At 44.5% G+C, this 23,774-nt stretch overlaps 1 protein-coding gene across 9 annotated transcripts in view; it reads left to right on the top strand.

Moving 5' to 3' along the window:
* The window catches only part of NTM (neurotrimin), a 973,658-nt gene extending 950,765 nt beyond the window's left edge, over window positions 1-22,893 (top strand). For 6 of the 9 annotated variants that reach the window (XM_019037288.4, XM_019037289.4, XM_055356410.2 and 3 more), the window contains 2 exons: window positions 16,221-16,253; window positions 21,112-22,893. In XM_019037288.4, coding sequence (XP_018892833.1) covers window positions 16,221-16,253; window positions 21,112-21,212 — 134 coding nt within the window. In that variant the 3' untranslated portion in view covers window positions 21,213-22,893. The remainder of the gene's footprint in view (window positions 1-16,220; window positions 16,254-21,111) is intronic. The other 3 variants (XM_055356411.2, XM_019037290.4, XM_055356415.2) reach the window with 1 other exon arrangement.
* The last annotated feature ends 881 nt before the right edge of the window (window positions 22,894-23,774 follow it).

Consider the following 23,774-nt stretch of genomic DNA (forward strand, 5'->3'; position numbering starts at 1 on the left):
TCTACAGCTCCCAGTGTGAGCGACACAGAAGACAGGTGATTTCTGCATTTCCAACTGAGGTACCGGGTTCATTTCACTGGGGACTGCCAGATAGTAGGTGCAGGACAGTGGGTGCAGCGCACTGTGTGCCAGCCAAAGCATGGCAAGGCATCGCCTCACCTGGGAAGCACAAGGGGTCAGGGAATTCCCTTTCCTAGTCAAAGAAAGCAGTGACCGTCGGCACCTGGAAAATCGGGTCACTCCCACCCTAGGAAAATCGGGTCACTCCCACCCTAATACTGCGCTTTTCCAGTGGGCTTAAAAACACAGCACACCAGGAGATTATATCCCACACATGGCTCGGAGGGTCCTACACCCATGCAGTCTCACTCATTGCTGGCACAGCAGTCCGAAATCAAACTGCAAGGCAGCAGCAAGGCTGGGGGAGGGGCGCCCGCCATTGCCTAGTTAGTTGTCTGATTAGGTAAAGCATCTGGGAAGCTCGAACTGGGTGGAGCCCACCACAGCTCAAGGAGGCCTGCCTGCCTCTGTAGGCTCCACCTCTGGGGGCAGGGCACAGACACACAAAAGACAGCAGTAACCTCTGCAGACTTAAATGTCCCTGTCTGACAGCTTTGAAGAGAGCAGTGGTTCTCCCAGCACGCAGCTGGAGATCTGAGAACAGGCAGACTGCCTCCTCAAGTGGGTCCCTGACCCCCAAGTAGCCTAACTGGGAGGCACCCCCCAGTAGGGGCACACTGACACCTCACACAGCCGGGTACTCCTCTGAGACAAACTTCCAGAGGAACAATCAGGCAGCAGCCGCATCAGCGGTTCACCAATATCCTCTGTTCTGCAGCCTCCGCTGCTGATACCCAGGCAAACAGGGTCTGGAGTGGACCTCTAGCAAACTCCGACAGACCTGCAGATGAGGGTCCTGTCTGTTACAAGGAAAACTAACAAACAGAAAGGACATCCACACCAAAAACCCATCAGTACATCACCATCATCAAAGACCAAAGGTAGATAAAACCACAAAGATGGGATAAAAGCCGCAAGATGGCCAAATAGGAACAGCTCTGGTCTACAGCTCCCAGCCTCAACGACGCAGAAGACGAGTGATTTCTGCATTTCCATCTAAGGTACCGGGTTCATCTCACTAGGGAGTGCCAGACAGTGGGCACAGGTCAGTGGGTGCGCACACCGTGCGCGAGCTGAAGCAGGGCAAGGCATTGCCTCACTCAGGAAGTGCAAGGGGTCAGGGAGTTCCCTTTCCTAATCAAAGAAAGGGGTGACGGAAGGCACCTGGAAAATCAGGAAAATCGGGTCACTCCCACCCGAATACAGCGCTTTTCCGATGGGCTTAAAAAACGGCGCACCACAAGATTATATCCCCCACGTGGCTCGGAGGGTCCTACCCCATGGAGGCTGATTGCTAGCACAGCAGTCTGAGATCAAACTGCAAGGCGGCAGCAAGGCTGGGGGAGGGGCGCCCGCCATTGCCCAGGCTTACTTAGGTAAACATAGCAGCCGGGAAGCTCGAACTGGGTGGAGCCCACCACAGCTCAAGGATGCCTGCCTGCCTCTGTAGGCTCCACCTCTGGGGGCAGGGCACAGACAAACAAAAAGACAGCAGTAACCTCTGCAGACTTAAATGTCCCTGTCTGACAGCTTTGAAGAGAGCAGTGGTTCTCCCAGTACACAGCTGGAGATCTGAGAACTGGCAGACTGCCTCCTCAAGTGGGTCCCTGACCCCTGACCCCCGAGCAGCCTAACTGGGAGGCACCCTCCAGCAGGGCCACACTGACAACTCACACTGCAGGGTACTCCAACAGACCTGCAGCTGAGGGTCCTGTCTGTTAGAAGGAAAACTAACAAACAGAAAGGACATCCACACCGAAAACCCATCTGTACATCACCATCATCAAAGACCAAAAGTAGGTAAAACCACAAAGATGGGGAAAAAACAGAACAGAAAAACTGGAAACTCTAAAAAGCAGAGCGCCTCTCCTCCTCCAAAGGAATGCAGCTCCTCACCAGCAACGGAACAAAGCTGGACAGAGACTGACTTTGACGAGCTGAGAGAAGAAGGCTTCAGACGATCAAATTACTCTGAGCTACGGGAGGACATTCAAACCAAAGGCAAAGAAGTTGAAAACTTTGAAAAAAATTTAGAAGAATGTATAAGTAGAATAACCAATACAGAGAAGTGCTTAAAGGAGCTGATGGAGCTGAAAACCAAGGCTCCAGAACTACGTGAAGAATGCAGAAGCCTCAGGACCTGATGTGATCAACTGGAAGAAAGGGTATCAGCAATGGAAGAGGTAATGAATGAAGTGAAGCGAGAAGGAAAGTTTAGAGAAAAAAGAATAAAAAGAACCGAACAAAGCCTCCAAGAAATATGGGACTATGTGAAAAGACCAAATCTACGTCTGATTGGTGTACCTGAAAGTGACGGGGAGAATGGAAGCAAGTTGGAAAACACTCTGCAGGATATTATCCAGGAGAACTTCCCCAATCTAGCAAGGCAGGCCAATGTTCAGATTCAGGAAATACAGAGAACGCCACAAAGATACTCCTTGAGAAGAGCAACTCCAAGACACATAATTGTCAGATTCACCAAAGTTGAAATGAAGGAAACAATGTTAAGGGCAGCCAGAGAGAAAGGTCGGGTTACCCTCAAAGGGAAGCCCATCAGACTAACAGCGGATCTCTCGGCAGAAACTCTACAAGCCAGAAGAGAGTGGGGATCAATATTCAACATTCTTAAAGAAAAGAATTTTCAACCCAGAATTTCACATCCAGCTAAACTAAGATTCATAACTGAAGGAGAAATAAAATACTTTACAGACAAGCAAATGCTGAGAGATTTTGTCACCACCAGGCCTGCCCTAAAAGAGCTCCTGAAGGAAGCACTAAACATGGAAAGCAACAACCAGTACCAGCCACTGCAAAAACATGCCAAATTGTAAAGACCATCAAGGCTAGGAAGAAACTGCATCAACTAATGAGCAAAATAACCAGCTAACATCATAACGACAGGATCAAATTCACACATAACAATATTAACTTTTTAAATGTAAATGGGCTAAATGCTCCAGTTAAAAGACACAGACTGTCAAATTGGATAAAGAGTCAAGACCCATCAGTGTGCTGTATTCAGGAAACCCATCTTACATGCAGAGACACACATAGGCTCAAAATAAAGGGATGGAGGAAGATCTACCAAGCAAACGGAAAACAAAAAAAGGCAGGGGTTGCAATCCTAGTCTCTGATAAAACAGACTTTAAACCAACAAAGATCAAAAGAGACAAAGAAGGCCATTACATAATGGTAAAGGGATCAATTCAATAAGAAGAGCTAACTATGCTAAATATATATGCACCCAATACAGGAGCACCCAGACTCATAAAGCAAGTCCTGAGTGACCTACAAAGAGACTTAGACTCCCACACATTAATAATGGGAGACTTTAACACCCCACTGTCAACATTAGACAGATCAACGAGACAGAAAGTCAACAAGGATACTCAGGAATTGAACTCAGCTCTGCACCAAGCAGACCTAATAGACATCTACAGAACTCTCCACCCCAAATCAACAGAATATACATTTTTTTCAGCACCACACCACACCTATTCCAAAATTGACCACATACTTGGAAGTAAAGCTCTCCTCAGCAAATGTAAAAGAACAGAAATTATAACAAAGTATCTCTCAGACCAGAGTGCAATCAAACTAGAACTCAGGATTAAGAATCTCACTCAAAACCGCTCAACTACGTGGAAACTGAACAACCTGCTCCTGAATGACTACTGGGTACGTAACGAGATGAAGGCAGAAATAAAGATGTTCTTTGAAACCAACGAGAACAAAGACACAACATACCAGAATCTCTGGGACGCACTCAAAGCAGTGTGTAGAGGGAAATTTATAGCACTAAATGCCCACAAGAGAAAGCAGGAAAGATCCAAAATTGACACCCTAACATCACAATTAAAAGAACTAGAAAAGCAAGAGCAAACACATTCAAAAGCTAGCAGAAGGCAACACATAACTAAAATCAGAGCAGAACTGAAGGAAATAGAGACACAAAAAAACCCTTCAAAAAATTAATGAATCCAGGAGCTGGTTTTTTGAAAGGATCAACAAAATTGATAGACCACTAGCAAGACTAATAAAGAAAAAAAGAGAGAAGAATCAAATAGACACAATAAAAAATGATAAAGGGGATATCACCACTGATCCCACAGAAATACAAACTACCATCAGAGAATACTACAAACACCTCTACACAAATAAACTAGAAAATCTAGAAGAAATGGATAAATTCCTTGACACATACACGCTCCCAAGACTAAACCAGGAAGAAGTTGAATCTCTGAATAGACCAATAACAGGATCTGAAATTGTGGCAATAATCAATAGCTTACCAACCAAAAAGAGTCCAGGACCAGATGGATTCACAGTCAAATTCTACCAGAGGTACAAGGAGGAACTGGTACCATTCCTTCTGAAAGTATTCCAATCAATAGAAAAAGAGGGAATCCTCCCTAACTCATTTTATGAGGCCAGCATCATTCTGATACCAAAGCCAGGCAGAGACACAACCAAAAAAGAGAATTTTAGACCAATATCCTTGATGAACATCAATGCAAAAATCCTCAATAAAATACTGGCAAACCGAACCCAGCAGCACATCAAAAAGCTTATCCACCATGATCAAGTGGGCTTCATCCCTGGGATGCAAGGCTGGTTCGACATACACAAATCAATAAATGTAATCCAACATGTAAACAGAACCAAAGACAAAAACCACATGATTATCTCAATAGATGCAGAAAAGGTCTTTGACAAAATTCAACAACGCTTCATGCTAAAAACTCTCAATAAATTAGGTATTGATGGGACGTATCTCAAAATAATAAGAGCTATCTATGACAAACCCACAGCCAATATCATATTGAATGGGCAAAAACTGGAAGCATTCCCTTTGAAAACGGGCACAAGACAGGGATGCCCTCTCTCACCACTCCTATTCAACATAGTGTTGGAAGTTCTGGCCAGGGCAATTAGGCAGGAGAAGGAAATAAAGGGTATTCAATTAGGAAAAGAGGAAGTCAAATTGTCCCTGTTTGCAGACAACATGATTGTATATCTAGAAAACCCCATTGTCTCAGCCCAAAATCTCCTCAAGCTGATAAGCAACTTCAGCAAAGTCTCAGGATACCAAATCAATGTACAAAAATCACAGGCATTCCTATACACCAACAACAGACAAACAAAGAGCCAAATCATGAGTGAACTCCCATTCACAATTGCTTCAAAGAGAATAAAATACCTAGGAATCCAACTTACAAGGGATGTGAAGGACCTCTTCAAGGAGAACTACAAACCACTGCTCAATGAAATAAAAGAGGATACAAACAAATGGAAGAACATTCCATGCTCATGGGTAGGAAGAATCAATATCTTGAAAATGGCCATAATGCCCAAGGTAATTTACAGATTCAATGCCATCCCCATCAAGCTCCCAATGCCTTTCTTCACAGAATTGGAAAAAACTACTTTAAAGTTCATATGGAACCAAAAAAGAGCCCGCATCGCCAAGTCAATCCTAAGCCAAAAGAACAAAGCTGGAGGCATCACACTACCTGACTTCAAACTGTACTACAAGGCTACAGTAACCAAAACAGCATGGTACTGGTACCAAAACAGAGATATAGATCAATGGAACAGAACAGAGCCCTCAGAAATAACGCCACATATCTACAACTATTTGATCTTTGACAAACCTGAGAAAAACAAGCAATGGGGAAAGGATTCCCTATTTAATAAATGGTGCTGGGAAAACTGGCTAGCCATATGTAGAAAGCTGAAACTGGATCCCTTCCTTACACCTTATACAAAAATTAATTCAATATGGATTAAAGACTTAAACGTTAGACCTAAAACCATAAAAACCCTAGAAGAAAACCTAGGCATTATCATTCAGGACATAGGCATGGGTAAGGACTTCATGTCTAAAACACCAAAAGCAATGGCAACAAAAGCCAAAATTGACAAATGGGATCTCATTAAACTAAAGAGCTTCTGCACAGCAAAAGAAACTACCATCAGAGTGAACAGGCAACCTACAGAATGGGAGAAAATTTTTGCAACCTACTCATCTGACAAAGGGCTAATATCTGGAATCTACAATGAACTCAAACAAATTTACAAGAAAAAAACAAACAACCCCATCAAAAAGTGGGCAAAGGATATGAACAGACACTTCTCAAAAGAAGACATTTATGCAGCCAAAAAACACACAAAAAAATGCTCACCATCACTGGCCATCAGAGAAATGCAAATCAAAACCACAATGAGATACCATCTCACACCAGTTAGAATGGCAATCATTAAAAAGTCAGGAAACAACAGGTGCTGGAGAGGATGTGGAGAAATAGGAACACTGTTACACTGTTGGTGGGACTGTAAACTAGTTCAACCATTGTGGAAGTCAGTGTGGCGATTCCTCAGGGATCTAGAACTAGAAATACCATTTGACCTAGCCATCCCATTACTGGGTATATACCCAAAGGACTATAAATCATGCTGCTATAAAGACACATGCACACGTATGTTTATTGCGCCATTATTCACAATAGCAAAGATTTGGAACCAACCCAAATGTCCAATGATAGACTGGATTAAGAAAATGTGGCACATATACACCATGGAATACTATGCAGCCATAAAAAATGATGTGTTCATGTCCTTTGTAGGGACATGGATGAAATTGGAAACCATCATTCTCAGTAAACTATCGCAAGAACAAAAATCCAAACACCACATATTCTCACTCATAGGTGGGAATTGAATAATGAGATCACATGGACACAGGAAGGGGAACATCACACTCTGGGGACTGTTGTGTGGTGGGGGGAGGGGGGAGGGATAGCATTGGGAGATATACCTAATGCTAGATGATGAGTTATTGGGTGCAGCACACCACCATGGCACATGTATACGTATGTAACTAACCTGCACAAAGTGCACATGTACCCTAAAACTTAAAGTATAATAATAAAAAAAAAACATAAAAAAAACATAGAAAAAAAAACCCACAAAGACGGGGAAAAAAACAGAGCATAAAAACTGGAAACTCTAAAAATCAGAGCACCTCTCCTCCTCCAAAGGAATGCAGCTCCTCACCAGCAATGGAACAAAGCTGGACGGAGAATGACTTTGACGAGTTGAGAGAAGAAGGCTAAAGACGATCAAACTACTCTGAGCTACAGGAGTAAATTTGAACTAATGGCAAAGAACTTAAAAGCTTGGAAAAAAAATTAGACGAATGGATAAGTAGAATAACCAATGCAGAGAAGTCCTTAAAGGACCTGATGGAGCTGAAAACCAAGGCACGAGAGCTACGTGACGAATGCAGAAGCCTCAGTAGCTGACGCGATCAACTGGAGGAAAGGATATCAGTGATGTAAGACAAAATGAATGAAATGAAGCAAGAAGAGAGGTTTAGAGAAAAAAGAATAAAAAGAACCAAAGAAAGTCTCCAAGAAATATGGGACTATGTGAAAAGACCAATCTACGTCTGATTGGTGTACCTGAAAGTGACGGGGAGAATGGAACCAAGTTGGAAAACACTCTGCAGGATACTATCCAGGAGAACTTCCCCAATCTAGCAAGGCAGGCCAACATTCAAATTCAGGAAATACAGAGAACACCACAAAGATACTCCTTGAGAAGAGCAACTCCAAGACACATAATTGTCAGATTCACTTAAGTTGAAATGAAGGAAAAAATGTTAAGGGCAGCCAGAGAGAAAGGTCAGGTTACCCACAAAGGGAAGCCCATCAGACTAACAGCTGATCTCTCGGCAGAAACTCTACAAGCCAGAAGAGAGTGGGGATCAATATTCAACATTCTTAAAGAAAAGAATTTTCAACCCAGAATTTCACATCCAGCTAAACTAAGATTCATAAGTGAAGGAGAAATAAAATACTTTACAGACAAGCAAATGCTGAGAGATTTTGTCACCACCAGGCCTGCCCTAAAAGAGCTCCTGAAGGAAGCACTAAACATGGAAAGGAATAACCAGTACCAGCCACTGCAAAAACATGCCAAATTGTAAAGACCATCAAGGCTAGGAAGAAACTGCGTCAACTAATGAGCAAAATAACCAGCTAACATCATAATGACAGGATCAAATTCACACATAACAATATTAACTTTTTAAATGTAAATGGGCTAAATGCTCCAGTTAAAAGACACAGACTGTCAAATTGGATAAAGAGTCAAGACCCATCAGTGTGCTGTATTCAGGAAACCCATCTTACATGCAGAGACACACATAGGCTCAAAATAAAGGGATGGAGGAAGATCTACCAAGCAAACGGAAAACAAAAAAAGGCAGGGGTTGCAATCCTAGTCTCTGATAAAACAGACTTTAAACCAGCAAAGATCAAAAGAGACAAAGAAGGCCATTACATAATGGTAAAGGGATCAATTCAACAAGAAGAGCTAACTATGCTAAATATATATGCACCCAATACAGGAGCACCCAGATTCATAAAGCAAGTCCTTAGAGACCTACAAAGAGACATAGACTCCCACACAATAATAATGGGAGACTTTAACACCCCACTGTCAACATCAGACAGATCAACGAGACAGAAAGTTAACAAGGATATCCAGGAATTGAACTCAGCTCTGCACCAAGCAGACCTAATAGACATCTACAGAACTCTCCACCCCAAATCAACAGAATATACATTCTTTTCAACACCACACCACACCTGTTCCAAAATTGACCACATAGTTGAAAGTAAAGCACTCCTCAGCAAATGTAAAAGAACAGAAATTATAACAAACTATCTCTCAGACCACAGTGCAATCAGACTAGAACTCAGGATTAAGAAACTCACTCAAAACCGCTCAACTACATGGAAACTGAACAACCTGCTCCTGAATGACTACTGAGTAAATAATGAAATGAAGGCAGAAATAAAGATGTTCTTTGAAACCAACGAGAACAAACACACAACATACCAGAATCTCTGGGACACATTCAAAGCATTTTGTAGAGGGAAATTTATAGCACTAAATGCCCACAAGAGAAAGCAGGAAAGATCTAAAATTGATGCCCTAACATCACAATTAAAAGAACTAGAGAAGCAAGAGCAAACACATTCAAAAGCTAGCAGAAGGCAAGAAATAACTAAGATCAGAGCAGAACTGAAGGAAATAGAGACACAAAAAACCCTTCAAAAAATTAATGAATCCAGGAGCTGGTTTTTTGAAAGGATCAACAAAATTGATAGACCGCTAGCAAGACTAATAAAGAAAAAAAGAGAGAAGAATCAAATGGATGCAATAAAAAATAATGATAAAGGGGATATCACCACCTATCCCACAGAAATACAAACTACCATCAGAGAATACTCTAAACAACTCTACACAAATAAACCAGAAAATCTAGAAGAAATGGATACATTCCTGGACACATACACCCTCCCAAGACTAAACCAGGAAGAAGTTGAATCCCTGGATAGACTAATAACAAGTTCTGAAATTGTGGCAGTAATCAATAGCCGACCAACCAAAAAAAGCCCAGGGCCAGAATGAATTCACAGCTGAATGCTACCAGAACTACAAAGAGGATCTGGTACCATTCCTTCTGAAAGTATTCCAATCAATAGAAAAAGAGGGAATCCTCCCTAACTCATTTTATGAGGCCACCATCATCCTGATACCAAAGCCTGGCAGACCCACAACCAAAAAAGAGAATTTTAGACCAATATCCTTGATGAACATCAATGCAAAAATCCTCAAATACTGGCAAACCGAATCCAGCAGCACATCAAAAAGCTTATCCACCATGATCAAGTGGGCTTCATCCCTGGGATGCAAGGCTGGTTCGACATACACAAATCAATAAATGTAATCCAACATGTAAACAGAACCAAAGACAAAAACCACATGATTATCTCAATAGATGCAGAAAAGGCCTTTGACAAAATTCAACAACCCTTCATGCTAAAAACTCTCAATAAATTAGGTACTGATGGGACGTATCTCAAAATAATAAGAGCTATCTATGACAAACCCACAGCCAATATCATACTGAATGGGCAAAAACTGGAAGCATTCCCTTTGAAAACGGGCACAAGACAGGGATGCCCTCTCTCACCACTCCTATTCAACATAGTGTTAGAAGTTCTGGCCAGGGCAATCAGGCAGGAGAAGGAAATAAAGGGTATTCAATTAGGAAAAGCAGAAGTCAAATTGTCCCTGTTGTTTGCAGATGACGTGATTGTATATCTAGAAAACCCCACTGTCTCAGCCCAAAATCTCCTCAAGCTGATAAGCAACTTCAGCAAAGTCTCAGGACACAAAATCAATGTACAAAAATTACAAGCATTCTTGTACATCAATAACAGACAAACAGAGAGCCAAATCATGAGTGAACTCCCATTCACAATTGCTTCAAAGAGAATGAAATACCTAGGAATCCAACTTACAAGGGATGTGAAGGACCTCTTCAAGGAGAACTACAAACCACTGCTCAACGAAATAAAAGAGGATACAAACAAATGGAAGAACATTCCATGCTCATGGGTAGGAAGAATCAATATCTTGAAAATGACCATACTGCCCAGGGTAATTTATAGATTCAATGCCATCCCCATCAAGCTCCCAATGCCTTTCTTCACAGAATTGGAAAACACTACTTTAAAGTTCATATGGAACCAAAAAAGAGCCCGCATCACCAAGTCAATCCTAAGCCAAAAGAACAAAGCTGGAGGCATCACGCTACCTGACTTCAAACTGTACTACAAGGCTACAGTAACCAAAACAGCATGGTACTGGTACCAAAACAGAGATATAGGCGAATGGAACAGAACAGAGCCCTCAGAAATAATGCCGCATATCTACAACTATCTGATCTTTGACAAACCTGAGAAAAATAAGCAGTGGGGAAAGGATTCCCTATTTAATAAATGGTGCTGGGAAAACTGGCTAGCCATATGTAGAAAGCTGAAACTGGATCCCTTCGTTACACCTTATACAAAAATTAATTCAAGATGGATTAAAGTCTTACATGTTAGACCTAAAACCATAAAAACCCTAGAAGAAAACCTAGGCAATACCATTCAGGAGATAGGCATGGGCAAGGACTTCATGTCTAAAACACCAAAAGGCAATGGCAACAAAAGCCAAAATTGACAAATGGGATCTAATTAAACTAAAGAGCTTCTGCACAGCAAAAGAAACTACCTTCAGAGTGAACAGGCAACCTACAGAATGGGAGAAAATTTTTGCAACCTACTCATCTGACAAAGGGCTAATATCCAGAATCTACAATGAACTCAAACAAATTTACAAGAAAAAAACAAACAACCCCATCAAAAAGTGGGCAAAGGATATGAACAGACACTTCTCAAAAGAAGACATTTATGCAGCCAAAAAACACATGAAAAAATGCTCACCATCACTGGCCATCAGGGAAATGCAAATCAAAACAACAATGAGATACCATCTCACACCAGTTAGAATGGCAATCATTAAAAAGTCAGGAAACAACAGGTGCTGGAGAGGATGTGGAGAAATAGGAACACTTTTACACTGTTGGTGGGACTGTAAACTAGTTCAACCATTGTGGAAGTCAGTGTGGTGATTCTTCAGGAATCTAGAACTAGAAATGCCATTTGACCCAGCCATCCCATTACTGGGTATATACCCAAAGGATTATAAATCATGCTGCTATAAAGACACACGCACACGTATGTTTATTGCAGCACTATTCACAAAAGCAAAGACTTGGAACCAACCTAAATGTCCAACAACGATAGACTGGATGAAGAAAATGTGGCACATATACACCATGGAATACTATGCAGCCATAAAAAATGATGAGTTCATGTCCTTTGTAGGGACATGGATGAAACTGGAAACCATCATTCTCAGCAAACTATCGCAAGGACAAAAAACCAAACACCGCGTGTTCTCACTCATAGGTGGGAATTGAACAATGAGAACACATGGACACAGGAAGGGGAACATCACACTCTGGGGACTGTTGTGTGGTGGGGGGAGGGGGGAGCGATAGCATTAGGATATATACCTAATGCTAAATGACGAGTTAATGGGGTGCAGCACACCAACATGGCACACGTATACATATGTAACAAACCTGCACGTTGTGCACATGTACCCTAAAACTTAAAGTAAAATAATAATAAAATAAAAAATAAAAAAAAGTGGCTAACATACAGTATCAGGGAAGTGAGAGAGCCTAGAGCATGGACATGCATTGCTATGGCTATGCTTTCAGAAGGACTGAGCTAGTTCTGACCACTGAGATCTTCATTCTCAGAGGAAATTGGAGCTTCTGAAACTCAGGTAGGGTTTTTTAACAATAGATTATTTAACAGAAGGTGTACTCAACTCACAGAGAGAACACCATCCCGTAGCAAAGTCAACTGCAGGAAAACCAACCAGCAACACAAATTGAAAGCAAACAGGTTACTTTACCTGGTCACTGAGCAGGGGGCAAGGAGCCCCCATCTGCTGAGACAAAGCTGGGCTGCTCACTTCTCTCCTGTGAACTGATGACTCTGGTTGGAAGGCTTTCTGTGCCAACTTGCTACTCTGATTCTTTGGATGTGCTCAGCCCCTCATCTCAGCAACCTTCTTGCGTGCAGGAGAATGGGTCAGCAAAGAAGACTGTGGATATCTAAAAGCGTTATGACAGTTGGATTAGTACAGTCTTCAGTAGAGCTGCTAGACTCTTGTACAATGAGAAATTATTTAGAGAAAACAGCCCTTGCACCTGGGCTCATTTACTGCACTCATGTGTTCATTCCCCCGCCTCCTTTGCTAGTCTTCGATACAATAGAGAGCTATGTATTTTCTCAGGAAATACGCTCCAAGTTATACTTACCTTACCTCAGAAATACCAGGAAAGATTTATATGAATGCATGGATTTCCACTGACAGAGTACACTTGGCTTTAAGAGAAGTTCAAAGCTATTTTGCTAACCAGTATCTGGAGGGACTAGAAGTATTCTGATAAGAGAATTTCGTTCTTCCTCAGCATTTTCTGCCGCCATTGAAGTATTTTTCTGCTTCCCTTTTGCAAACAAAACAGATTGCATGTCACCTCTCCTATTAATATTTGGTGGTGCAGGACTCTCACAGTGATAAATAAGGACTCAAGGATGTTCCACCATCCCTCACTGAGCTTCTGCACAGTAAACTGTACTCAGGCCACTGTGCAAACTCAGCGGCTCCGTGGCTGTTCATTTTCCACCCACTGGCCCTTTGTCTTTTATCTCCTGGGCATTAAGTCAGATTTGATGGTATCAGTGGGCTGGTAAAGGTTGACTGATTAATGTCTGTAAACCTCACAGTGACCATCAAAGCAATTTATTAAAGAATGGGGGACTAAAGTAAACTCTGTATATCAGAAGGAAACAATTGCAGCAGAAGAGATTATTAGTTCTTCCCTGCAGAGGATTAAAGACAGTTAATTAGGCCAAGTCATCCAGTGGTTAAGCATTTCTATGGTATATGTGTGTCTAGATAACAGAAAGCACAAAAGAAAGAAAATTCCCTCACCCTCTCGCTAGAAGGTTTGTATATCCGTCTTCACATGAAACCAGCCCTCCTCTGCCCACTAGAGCCAGACAACAGCCCTTTGCTTACCTGGACACTCGGATTCAGCCAAATTGGCTTTGCTGGCAAAAATATAACTTTCTGGATTGAGCAGACATTGAATATTGACTTAGAGATGGGATGGGAGGGTTCTTTTTACTGTTGTTTTCTTCTTCTTGTCTTTTCTGTCCCCCTCTCCCCTTTCCTCTCTCCCTTTCTTCCTTCCTGTCTCCCTCCCTCTCTTCCTTCCTCCCTCCCTTTCTTTCTTCCTTCCTTCCATCCTTTTTCTTTCTTTCTTTTCAACATATTTTCCCACCCTCCCTGACCTGTTGTTAATATACCATTAACAAAGAGATCAATTAAATTTCAGTTGAAGTCTTGGTGTGGAAAACGCATGCTTGACAAGCTTGAATTTTCAGGGATTGTTTATGTTCCTGATAGTCAAAATGTTACTCAAAGACTTGAGTTTATGGCCAGGACTAGCTTTGGTGGCTCAAGCAAGGCTCCTGCTTCTGGAAGCGGGACACAACACGCCCTGGACAGAAGCATGTCAAGCATGGCACAGAGGACAGTGCCAGCATGTGCACCTTCTCTTTAGTACCAAAGCAAGGGGGGTGGACTGGAATGAACATGATGGGTTTAGAGTATATACGAAAATATCCTGGCATTTCCACCTCATTGTGGTGGGCTAGAAGTGGGATCAAAAGGACCCTCTAGTTGACTGGAAAGGTTGAACAACTGCTACCTGGAAAAGCCCAAGGATGAGTTCTAGCTAAAGTCAAGGATGAGCGTCAAATTTTCTTTACCTATGTGGACACTAAAAAGAGTTGGCCATCTTTCAAGTAGTGTGTGTTGGAGATTTAGAGGAAGAGAAAAAAACCCCATCTGGATGGAATAATTAAGCTGAACTTTTTTTTGGGGGGGTCTTTGTTTATAGAAAACCTCTTTTATTTTCAGCAGGAATTTGTGCTTTCAGTGCATTCTTCTTTCTGATAGTCTCAACTGCCAGGTGAAGGCTCTTCCTGTGTCCTTCCTCCAGCACAGTCTGAACCAGTACGCCCATCACTCTCTGGATGAGCCCCCCAAAACTGCTTGTGGTTTGGGGGTAAAAGTTTTATGATTACTTTATCTCCCCAAGTCTGTCTTCAGTCTGTCCTTCCTCCTTCCAGTTATCTTTTTTTCTTGGCACAGAGAGGCTCAAAAATCACCGGTACCTAAATAAGACAATTAATGAAAATAGCCCCTCCCCCTCCTTAGCTTCTGAACTTGTTTCTGGGGCCCAGCAAGCCCTTCAAGGGACCATCCTTGTTAAATGCACAGGCACCATGGCATCATCACCCCTGGCTTTTCCCTACCATCCTGCAGTACATCAGGTATTTTCTCAATCACAAAACTTTCGATCGTAGATAAACCCTTTCCCTCTTTGTACCTTCAGGGTGGCCTCTCAGGGTCGCTAATGCCCACTTAAATCAAGAGGGATATCGTGTGTCAGGTGATTTTAAAGAGTAGATTGAGGGTGTGAGTGCACAAGTATGTATTCATCTGACTTTGAGCAAATGTTTTAGTTGCTTTTAGGATGAGTTATATCTAGGTTGTCTTTCTGTATGCGAGGACCTTTGCACAGAGAACACAGACTCCCAAGGTATCACTTTGATGCAAAAAGCTTTAGTGCCATTTTCCGTCCTCTCTGTATCCAGGGTGAACAACAAAGAGGGAAGTAAAAGATTAGAGATCATTCCAAATTCAGGCCAAACAAGGCATCTACTATCCACAGAAAAGGTGGAGAGACTCCATAGGTTGTTCTGAGAGTTGAAGCTGGTGAAATGGAGACCTTTCACAGCCTAGGCAGCAGAGAGGGGCCAGCCTCCCAGCATTTCTACAGGGAGGTCCCAGCAAGTGCAACTGTAGCAGCACGGGTGTGGGTCAGAGCCGCAGGCTGCCCCAGAGAGATGAAGCCCTGTGGGACCAGCTTGGTATTGTCCAGCTCATCAAGAAAAGTCAAATGTCAATGGTTTGGTCTCCCTCTGGTACATGGAAGCTGACTCACCAGTGTTTCTAAATGCATAGCTAAATGCCAGTCAAACTTTTGCATTTCAAATACAGCATGAGCACCTACATTCAAATGCTGTAGTATAAATCCATATGTAGCAATCAACTTTATACGTAAGACCTACAGGCTTCAACTAATTAGAGGATAGCCTGATGACCAAAGAAAGTAAGTTGTTCTACAAAGGCTATTTGGTTTGGTGTCTCAGGCTCCAAAGGTGCAGCTGTGTCACCTGCTAAAATCAGGCGGACATCTTGGCTCTGCTTCCGTCTGTGGTCCAATCTGACTGTCGTTCACATCCTTCTCCAGCCACCTGCTCACCTCTTGAGGCAACTGGCTGCCCAAGTAAACCAGAAAACCAGAGGGGGTCACATAGGAGGGCTGGGCAGTGGTCAGGACAGCAAGGGACACGGGCAAGAGGCGCAGGGATGCTGCTGCGCCAGGAGCGCCAGCTTCTTCCTGAAATCATCTGAGGGCAAAGTGAGCATCTCTGTCTGCTTTCGACCTTAACAGTGGCTTGTTTTTAATTTCTTTTAGAAGTGAAAACTACAGCCCTGACCCCTTGGAAAGGTTTGTATATTTTTCAGACAGCTGCTGCCTTGGTGGGTGTGGGGTATGTAAAACTCTTCACCTTCCTCCCAGATGCCTTCTTTCCTGAGCTAACTCCAGGAAGCAGCGCAGAGGGAACCCTCCCCCAACCTTCAACCATCTCTGTGTCAATTTAGATTAACCCCATCCTCAAGGACATCCAATCCTTCCTAGGTAGATCCCACTTGCAGTAGCCTAACTTCTCTTTGCTGGCGGCACTAATGAGCACCTGTCAGTGCCCAGAATAGCTCCATCTCTGGGCTCCTCTGCACCAGGCCTGCCTCTTTCCTCACACACGGATGCTCTAATGTAGCGATCTTCTCAGACCTTGGCCCTGCATGCTGCCCTTGCTTGCACCATTCTTTCTATCTCTCTAACTTTGAGCTGGAAGGGAAGTGGCAAGGGGAGGGGAAGATGGGAGGAAGGGGGAGGTTCTTGGGTGAGTCACTTGGCTACGAATAAAATGCATCTTATTTGAAGCTTTCATTCCTGCCAGATGTTTCCGGTGGATAATTGACACTCATCACGGTTCTCTGGGACCCTAACTGTCCTGGTAATTAGTCTCTTTAGGCCTCCGCAGCTCTCTAATGAGATAGAGGCAATAAAGGCATTCACTGTGGAGTGGAGGCGTGGCTGAATGAAGAATGGAGGGCTCATCTGCGTGGCCCATGTCACTAGGCAGATGGGCTGAGCTGTCGCTCTGACCAGCACTGGCTTTGAGAGGGCCTTGATCCCAGGGTGCTGTGGTCCACGCCCACCTGGACCTAAGGTCTTCATCTCATGGAATCCTTCCACATAGCATTCATTCAGTGTGGGATGGCCTGCGGGAAGCAGCCCAGTGGCACGCCTGCGGTTCTCACCTTAACCTGTACCCAGGTGGAGCAGGCCATGCAGCCACACTGTCTTCTCCTCTTTATTCTCTGAAGATGCATCTCTGAGATAGTGGGAAGATAGTTGCATTTGAAGACAGAAGTCAAGAGACTTGGGAAAGTCACTTAAGCTTTCTGAAGTTCAGTTTCCACACGGTAGAAAGGGAGATAATAATTCTCATCTCCTACATGAGTGTCATTAAGGTGTTGTGATAGCTTTCCAAATGCAAGCGCTCTATCTGAAATCCTAACTGACATGGCTTTGCTTCTATGTAGATAGACACTCAGCCACAGGAATTCTCAGTAACTTGTATTGGATATAGTTAGAAAAGGGGAGGAAAGGTATTTGGAAGAGGAAATTGAGGTAAGGCAGAGGGCAAGGTATGAAAAAAGTTTTTGTTTTATTTTTTCTTCAAGTACAATGTTAAGCAAAAGTAAAATACAAAGACAAATAAATGTGGATATGTCAGCACGAGTGGCAATGCCCCCTCCTTCTTTCAACAAACATTGGTTGAATACCTGCCATGGGCCAGTGAGATACAGACTCTGCTCTTAAGGAACTAACTGCACAGAGGACAGAGGAGGAAATACAAATAAGTTAGGCAAAGAGAATTATGACACAGGGTGGTAAGTATTTTACTAGTGGGATGTGTATGGCACTGAGCAAGGCAGGGAAGGCTGCCTGCAAGAGGTGTCTGAAGGCTGGAAGAGGAGCTGGAATGAAGAATAAGAGTGATATGGGTGAGGCATATTTCGGACAGAGGGAAGAGTGTGTGAGGGTGGGGAAAAAAGACCCGCCCCTGTGTGCACACATGTGGTTATGTGGCAAGGGGCAAGGGCACCAAACTAGGTGTGGCAAGAAGAGACACCAAGGATGCAGACTGCAGGCACATCACGAAATGTAGCGCTCGGTCCACTGAGAAGCTGGGATTGGTGCTAACCTGTTGGCCTCAAATCAATGAGGATCATGATCGATTTGGGGTAGAAACATCACCTTGGAATTAGCATAAAGAATAAATTCCAGGGGTCAAGGCCACAGGTGGCAAGGTCCAATTGGTGAACATTTTTGGGAATTGAAAGATGAGATGGTGCAGACTGTCTCCTTTGGGAGGATGTCTCATTTGAGAGAATGCCCCTGCCTCGGGGCTGCCCCTGTTTCCTTCTCCTTCTGTCCAACTTGGTCCAGGTCTGGTGTCCTGGATGTGCTGAAGAGACAGGTTCCAGGGGTGGCGAGCGCATGTACCCGTGGGGTGGGCTGCACGGACTGGATATGGTCACATAGTGCCAGCCACTCACCAGCCAGAGATGGAGAGATGGAGAGCTTCAGAGGGGCTGCTCAGGCTTTTCCCAGATATACTACAAGCAAGAGAGTGGCTGGCAGGCACTTGGTGGCCTTTTTCTGTCTTCCATAGGAAGAATTTTCTAACACAACAGGTGAGGACTCGACTCGTCTTTACAAGCTCTCTGTGGTGCTTCCCAGCATGGAGCAGATCCACAAAAGAACTCTGAGGGGCATAGCAAGGAGACCAAACACAGGCACCCAGGGAGAGCGCCTGGCATAGCCACAGGGCCATTGAGATCTGCCACAGGGGGTGTTTGCCCGCTCTCAGTCGTTTCCCGAGCTGCAGAGTCCCCAGCCTGGAAACAAGGTTTCAGCATTCCCTTACATGGTAACTACGCCAGGCCCCTGCTGGGCTGAACACCTGGCTGTGGCATTCTCCTCCCTGGAGGCTTCCACTGGCGGGTCAGGCTGCAAGGAGGGAGTGCAGAAGAGAGGAGAGAACACCTCAGTGCAGGGAAGCGGCACTTGTTTTCCATCTCTTACCCAGGGCATCTTCTTAGTCACAGGGAGGGAGCGGAAGACGGGAGGTGGGAGTGTGCAGGAATTGAACAGGAAATGGGTTTCAAAGATGTGTGTGGATGTTCAGGAGAGCACAAGGGATGAAAGAGGCAGAGCAGTGTGCTGACAGCTGTGTCCCCTGCCGGGAGTTAAGGACTCCAGTGTGCAGGACACGTATGGAATTGTACGGTGTGATTCACGCATATGAAGCTATCTTCATATGAATGTGACCACTGACAGTGTTGAGGCAAAACATTCAACCTGGCTTCCATAAAGGCCTGCTGGGCCATATGGACTCAGAACCACCCTTGTCGTCTCAGAGTCCTCAGCCTCAGGCACAGACAAGGGCCTTGGTGGGAAGAATCTTGGAGTTGCCTATAGGGGAAGGACTTACGGGCAGAGCAGAGAAACATAATCTCTCACCCTTGAAGCCATCCGGCGGAGGCTTCTCTCCTTTGATTCCAGAGAATGTGCTCTGTAGATGACAGAGTGAGCATCTACAAAGGGGGAACGTCTGGTGATGGTTTCTGTGGACACATAGTAGTTAGATTCTAGAAGACACAACCAGTTAGTGACCGATCCTAAATGATAAGCATTTCTGGGTTGAGATTTAAATCCGCGGGAGCTTTACAGGAGTGCTCCTTGGTCACCTGTATCCTAGCACAGATGCCTTTGGTTTCGTGTTCTCTCCTTAATGCAGGGTAGAGAGAATAAGTATCCCCTGGGCTTCTCAGCATGGGGATCTGCACCTCTGAGAAGTTCTGGCCTTCTGAGAAGTTCCGGCCTTAGGGATACTGTGAATCAGACACCAGGGAAACATGAGGTTGATGACCTGTTGCATTTCAATCTCATGGCTACCTATTTAGCCACGCCCCCAAATTAGGGATTTATCCCAAAAGGCCAAGACATAAAATCATATGGGCACTGTCTCCAAGCCAGGAGTTCTAGACTTGATGGAATAATCCCACATGGAATTGAGAAGCCTGTTTTGATTTTGATTTGTTTTAGCCAGAAATGTATCCAACGCTGAGCATCCAAGTCAGGCAGGCAGGTTCTGGCTTTGTTCCTTATTCCCTAATCCAGGAAGACATGGACTTAGTGAGGCCACCAGCTTTAAATACCTCTATTAAATTCAATGCAACAGAGTATGCCAGAGCAGGTCCAGTCTGAGGAGGTGGCCTGGTTCCTTGAGTACCTAATTAATCTGGGCATCCAAACTTATGTACTCTACAGAAATCAAAGCTCCACTGGTCATGGGGTTTCTTGGCCACAAGGGCCGAGGTAGCCAGAAAACGTATGTTTCAGAACAATAGGGAAGCTGCTGGGGAACTGTACTGCTTTGCAGTTCTCCTGCCTCCTGTGTTTGTCTCCATCTCCATACACTGGGGCAGGTTCTGCATCCCAGTGTCCTCATTGATCTCCAGTTACATCCACATGCACAGGAAGGCTTCCTGTTCCTTTGTTTGACTCACCTCCATCCATGTGGGCTGGCTTCGGCCTTGCAGGCATGTGATCCTTGAGCTGCATCCGCTCTTACCCCATCCAGATGGGGAAGAGGTCAAGTGCTCCAGGTGGAACCCAGGTGCCCTGCCCTGAGATAGAGTGATTGGCAGGATGGCCTCTGTGCCCAAGGCAGCAGAAGCAGCAGGCAGACAGATTGTTTTGTCCAACAGGTTCTTTTCTGAGCCACAGGCCAAGCAGCTGGAGGGTGGGTGAGTATTTCAGGCAGGCAGTGCTCAGAAGTGGATGGGTGATGAGGCACTCAGCACAGTAGTCTGACTTTATTAAAGCTCTGTGTAGGATATTAATGAATCTGCCACCTTCTTCTTGAATTTGAGCCAAGCCATGGCCTTTGCATGTTATGACACAGTAAGGAAGAAGGCCCAGGACACTTTAACCTGAGCCTCATGTTCTCTCCTTGCAGGGGAAGGCTTCCTGTTGTATAGCGTGTGTGTCTTGGGGATGTGGGCCATAGAACGTTCACTTCTAATGCTGGGGCTGGAACACCATGTGTTTCACTTAGAGGGACGACTCACCAGGGGCAAGGCCGAATGACAGCAGACCAGGCAACCACCGGGCTTTCCTTCCATTTTCTCCCAGACCACTCACGGCGAGTGTGTTCTCTCCACAGGTCCAGGCGCCGTCAGCGAGGTGAGCAACAGCACGTCGAGGAGGGCAGGCTGCGTCTGGCTGCTGCCTCTTCTGGTCTTGCACCTGCTTCTCAAATTTTGATGTGAGTGCCACTTCCCCACCCGGGAAAGGCTTCCGCCACCACCACCACCAACACAACAGCAATGGCAACACCGACAGCAACCAATCAGATATATACAAATGAAATTAGAAGAAACACAGCCTCATGGGACAGAAATTTGAGGGAGGGGAACAAAGAATACTTTGGGGGGAAGAAAGTTTTAAAAAAGAAATTGAAAATTGCCTTGCAGATATTTAGGTACAATGGAGTTTTCTTTTCCCAAACGGGAAGAACACAGCACACCCGGCTTGGACCCACTGCAAGCTGCATCATGCAACCTCTCTGGTGCCAGTGTGGGCAAGGGCTCAGCCGCTCTGCCCACAGAGTGCCCCCATGTGGAACATTCTGGAGCTGGCCATCCCAAATTCAATCAGTCCATAGAGACAAACAGAGTGAGACCTTCCGGCCCAAGCGTGGCGCTGCGGGCACTTTGGTAGACTGTGCCACCATGGTGTGTGTTGTGAAACGTGAAATAAAAAGACAGAGCAAGAAAGAAAAAGGAAACAAAATAAGACCGTCCGACAGCAACAACGGTCCCACAAACAACAGTCACAAAAGATACCGTTAAACTTTTTTTTTTTTTTTTATCATTTTACTACATGAACATCATGGATAACAAGGGATTCTGATTCATTATTAATTTCATTAATTATATTTTCTGATATGAGTCTAGAACTTACTGCAAAAACAAGACAAAACTAAAAAAATACAACTGAGAAGGGTGAAGAGAAGTATGTTTGTTAAACAGTAAAAATGAATAGTATACTTCTTAACTAGGTTTACAACTGGTGGACCACACACCAGGCACTAATCACCTGGTGAGGATTTGGCATATCCACCAAAAAAATACATCCGATTTAACCAACATCTCCACCAGCGCTACAGACTCCTCCCGATTCTGACATCTCTTGCAGACAATACTATGCTCTCTACACACTGTTTAGAAATGGAAAGGTGATCTGCACTGTATCTTGGGTTTGTTGGCTATGCTTCCTTTGATGACATATATTATACAGTATATATATACATATATTTTTTTTGTTAGAGTTCTAGCCATTTTATTTCTCTGCAGGGTCCTTTCTCAGACATCACTGCATGCTGTATATGGCGTTAGCTGTGTGTTGATCTTCTAAAAGATGATAGAGTTTACTGGTAATTGTGTAATCAGCTCCTGCCTTTTTATTTTCTTGGGTTATTTACATGTCAGAGACATTTATAAAAAGTGAAAGGATAAAAAAAAAAAAGACAACTAATACCAGGCACAGCATCTTTCCAGGTGTGGCTCTGCGCGTAGGCCACCCCAGGTGGCCCCGCTTTCTCCATCCTGCCCTGTGGCATTAACAGACAGCAAGCAGCTGAACAAGCGTCAGTACCCACTTGCTTTAGCCCATTATGGGAATCTCTGATGCCTTTGTGACCACTGGAGAGTTTAATCCTCTTGGTTTATTTTATTTTATTTCCCACCTTTGTGTGAGTGTGTATGAAAGAGAAGAAAATGCAATTTTTAGGTAATCTTTTTTTTCCCCTTCCCCTGAAAGTCTGGGAACCAGAGAGTCCTCGGGGAGGGGTCCTGGATGTGATGAGGGAAAGGGGGATTTGGGGATCCGGGAGGGTGGGGTTGTCTCTGACTTGACATTAAAAAGTGTTCCATGTCCCTCTTCACCTGGTGTGGTACCTCATTCTACAGCGGGGCGGGGGCACAGCCTGCCTGGCTCAGGTTTGAAGAATGGGGGAGGATGGGCTCTTAAACCCTCCTGGGATGGAGTGGTGGCAAGTGCTGAGATGACAAACAGGAAGGACGTGGGACCTCCTCCATCCCCGCACAGAGGCAAGGTGAGGGTGCGTCTGATAGGGACTGCATTTTCAGTGCCTTCGGGAGGTCCTGGCCAGGGCTGCCAGTGTCCTGCTTGTGCTCAAACATCTTACCACACAAGTGGGCAAAGGTCAAGTCTAGTCAGGGAGAAGACTTTAGGCCCAGTTATTTCTGGGAGGCAGCAGAAAATCACTGTCACGGAAAACAAGAAAACCCCCAAGAGCCAAAAGAAATCTACCCACAAAAAACAAAACAGAAAGCCAGCTTGAAACATTGTGTTTAGTTTTAAATAATCTCCCATCAACTAGTCCTCCAAACCCAACCTCCAAACCTCACCTCTAGCCACATAAGAGGAACTGAGAGACAGAAATGGGTCCGAGCCAAAACACTCAGGAATGACGGCACTTGCATTTCCAGGTCACCTTCACCTGAGAGGAACCAGGAAGGACTGGGACGGAGCTGTGTCATTTCCAGTTGCTTCCGGCAAGACTGAAGAAAGCTATTGACCTCACCTTTCTTTGTGTCCTTCTACCCTTTCACCCCTAGCCCCACCCATGTCCCAAATGCCCCAAGTTTTTCCTGGCAGCAAGGTCTGGAACTACCTGGCCAAGCCTCAGGAATCTTGGCTGCACTGGTGTTTATCCCTGCCTATGTCCAGGAACCATGAAAGAGGAGGGGCTTTGGGTCTCCTTAGAATGAAAGTGGGTGGCTGGGATTGACTAACCCTCCC

Source organism: Gorilla gorilla, chromosome 9 (genome assembly GCF_029281585.2).
Source record: "Gorilla gorilla gorilla isolate KB3781 chromosome 9, NHGRI_mGorGor1-v2.1_pri, whole genome shotgun sequence".
In the NCBI taxonomy this organism is placed as follows: domain Eukaryota; kingdom Metazoa; phylum Chordata; class Mammalia; order Primates; family Hominidae; genus Gorilla; species Gorilla gorilla.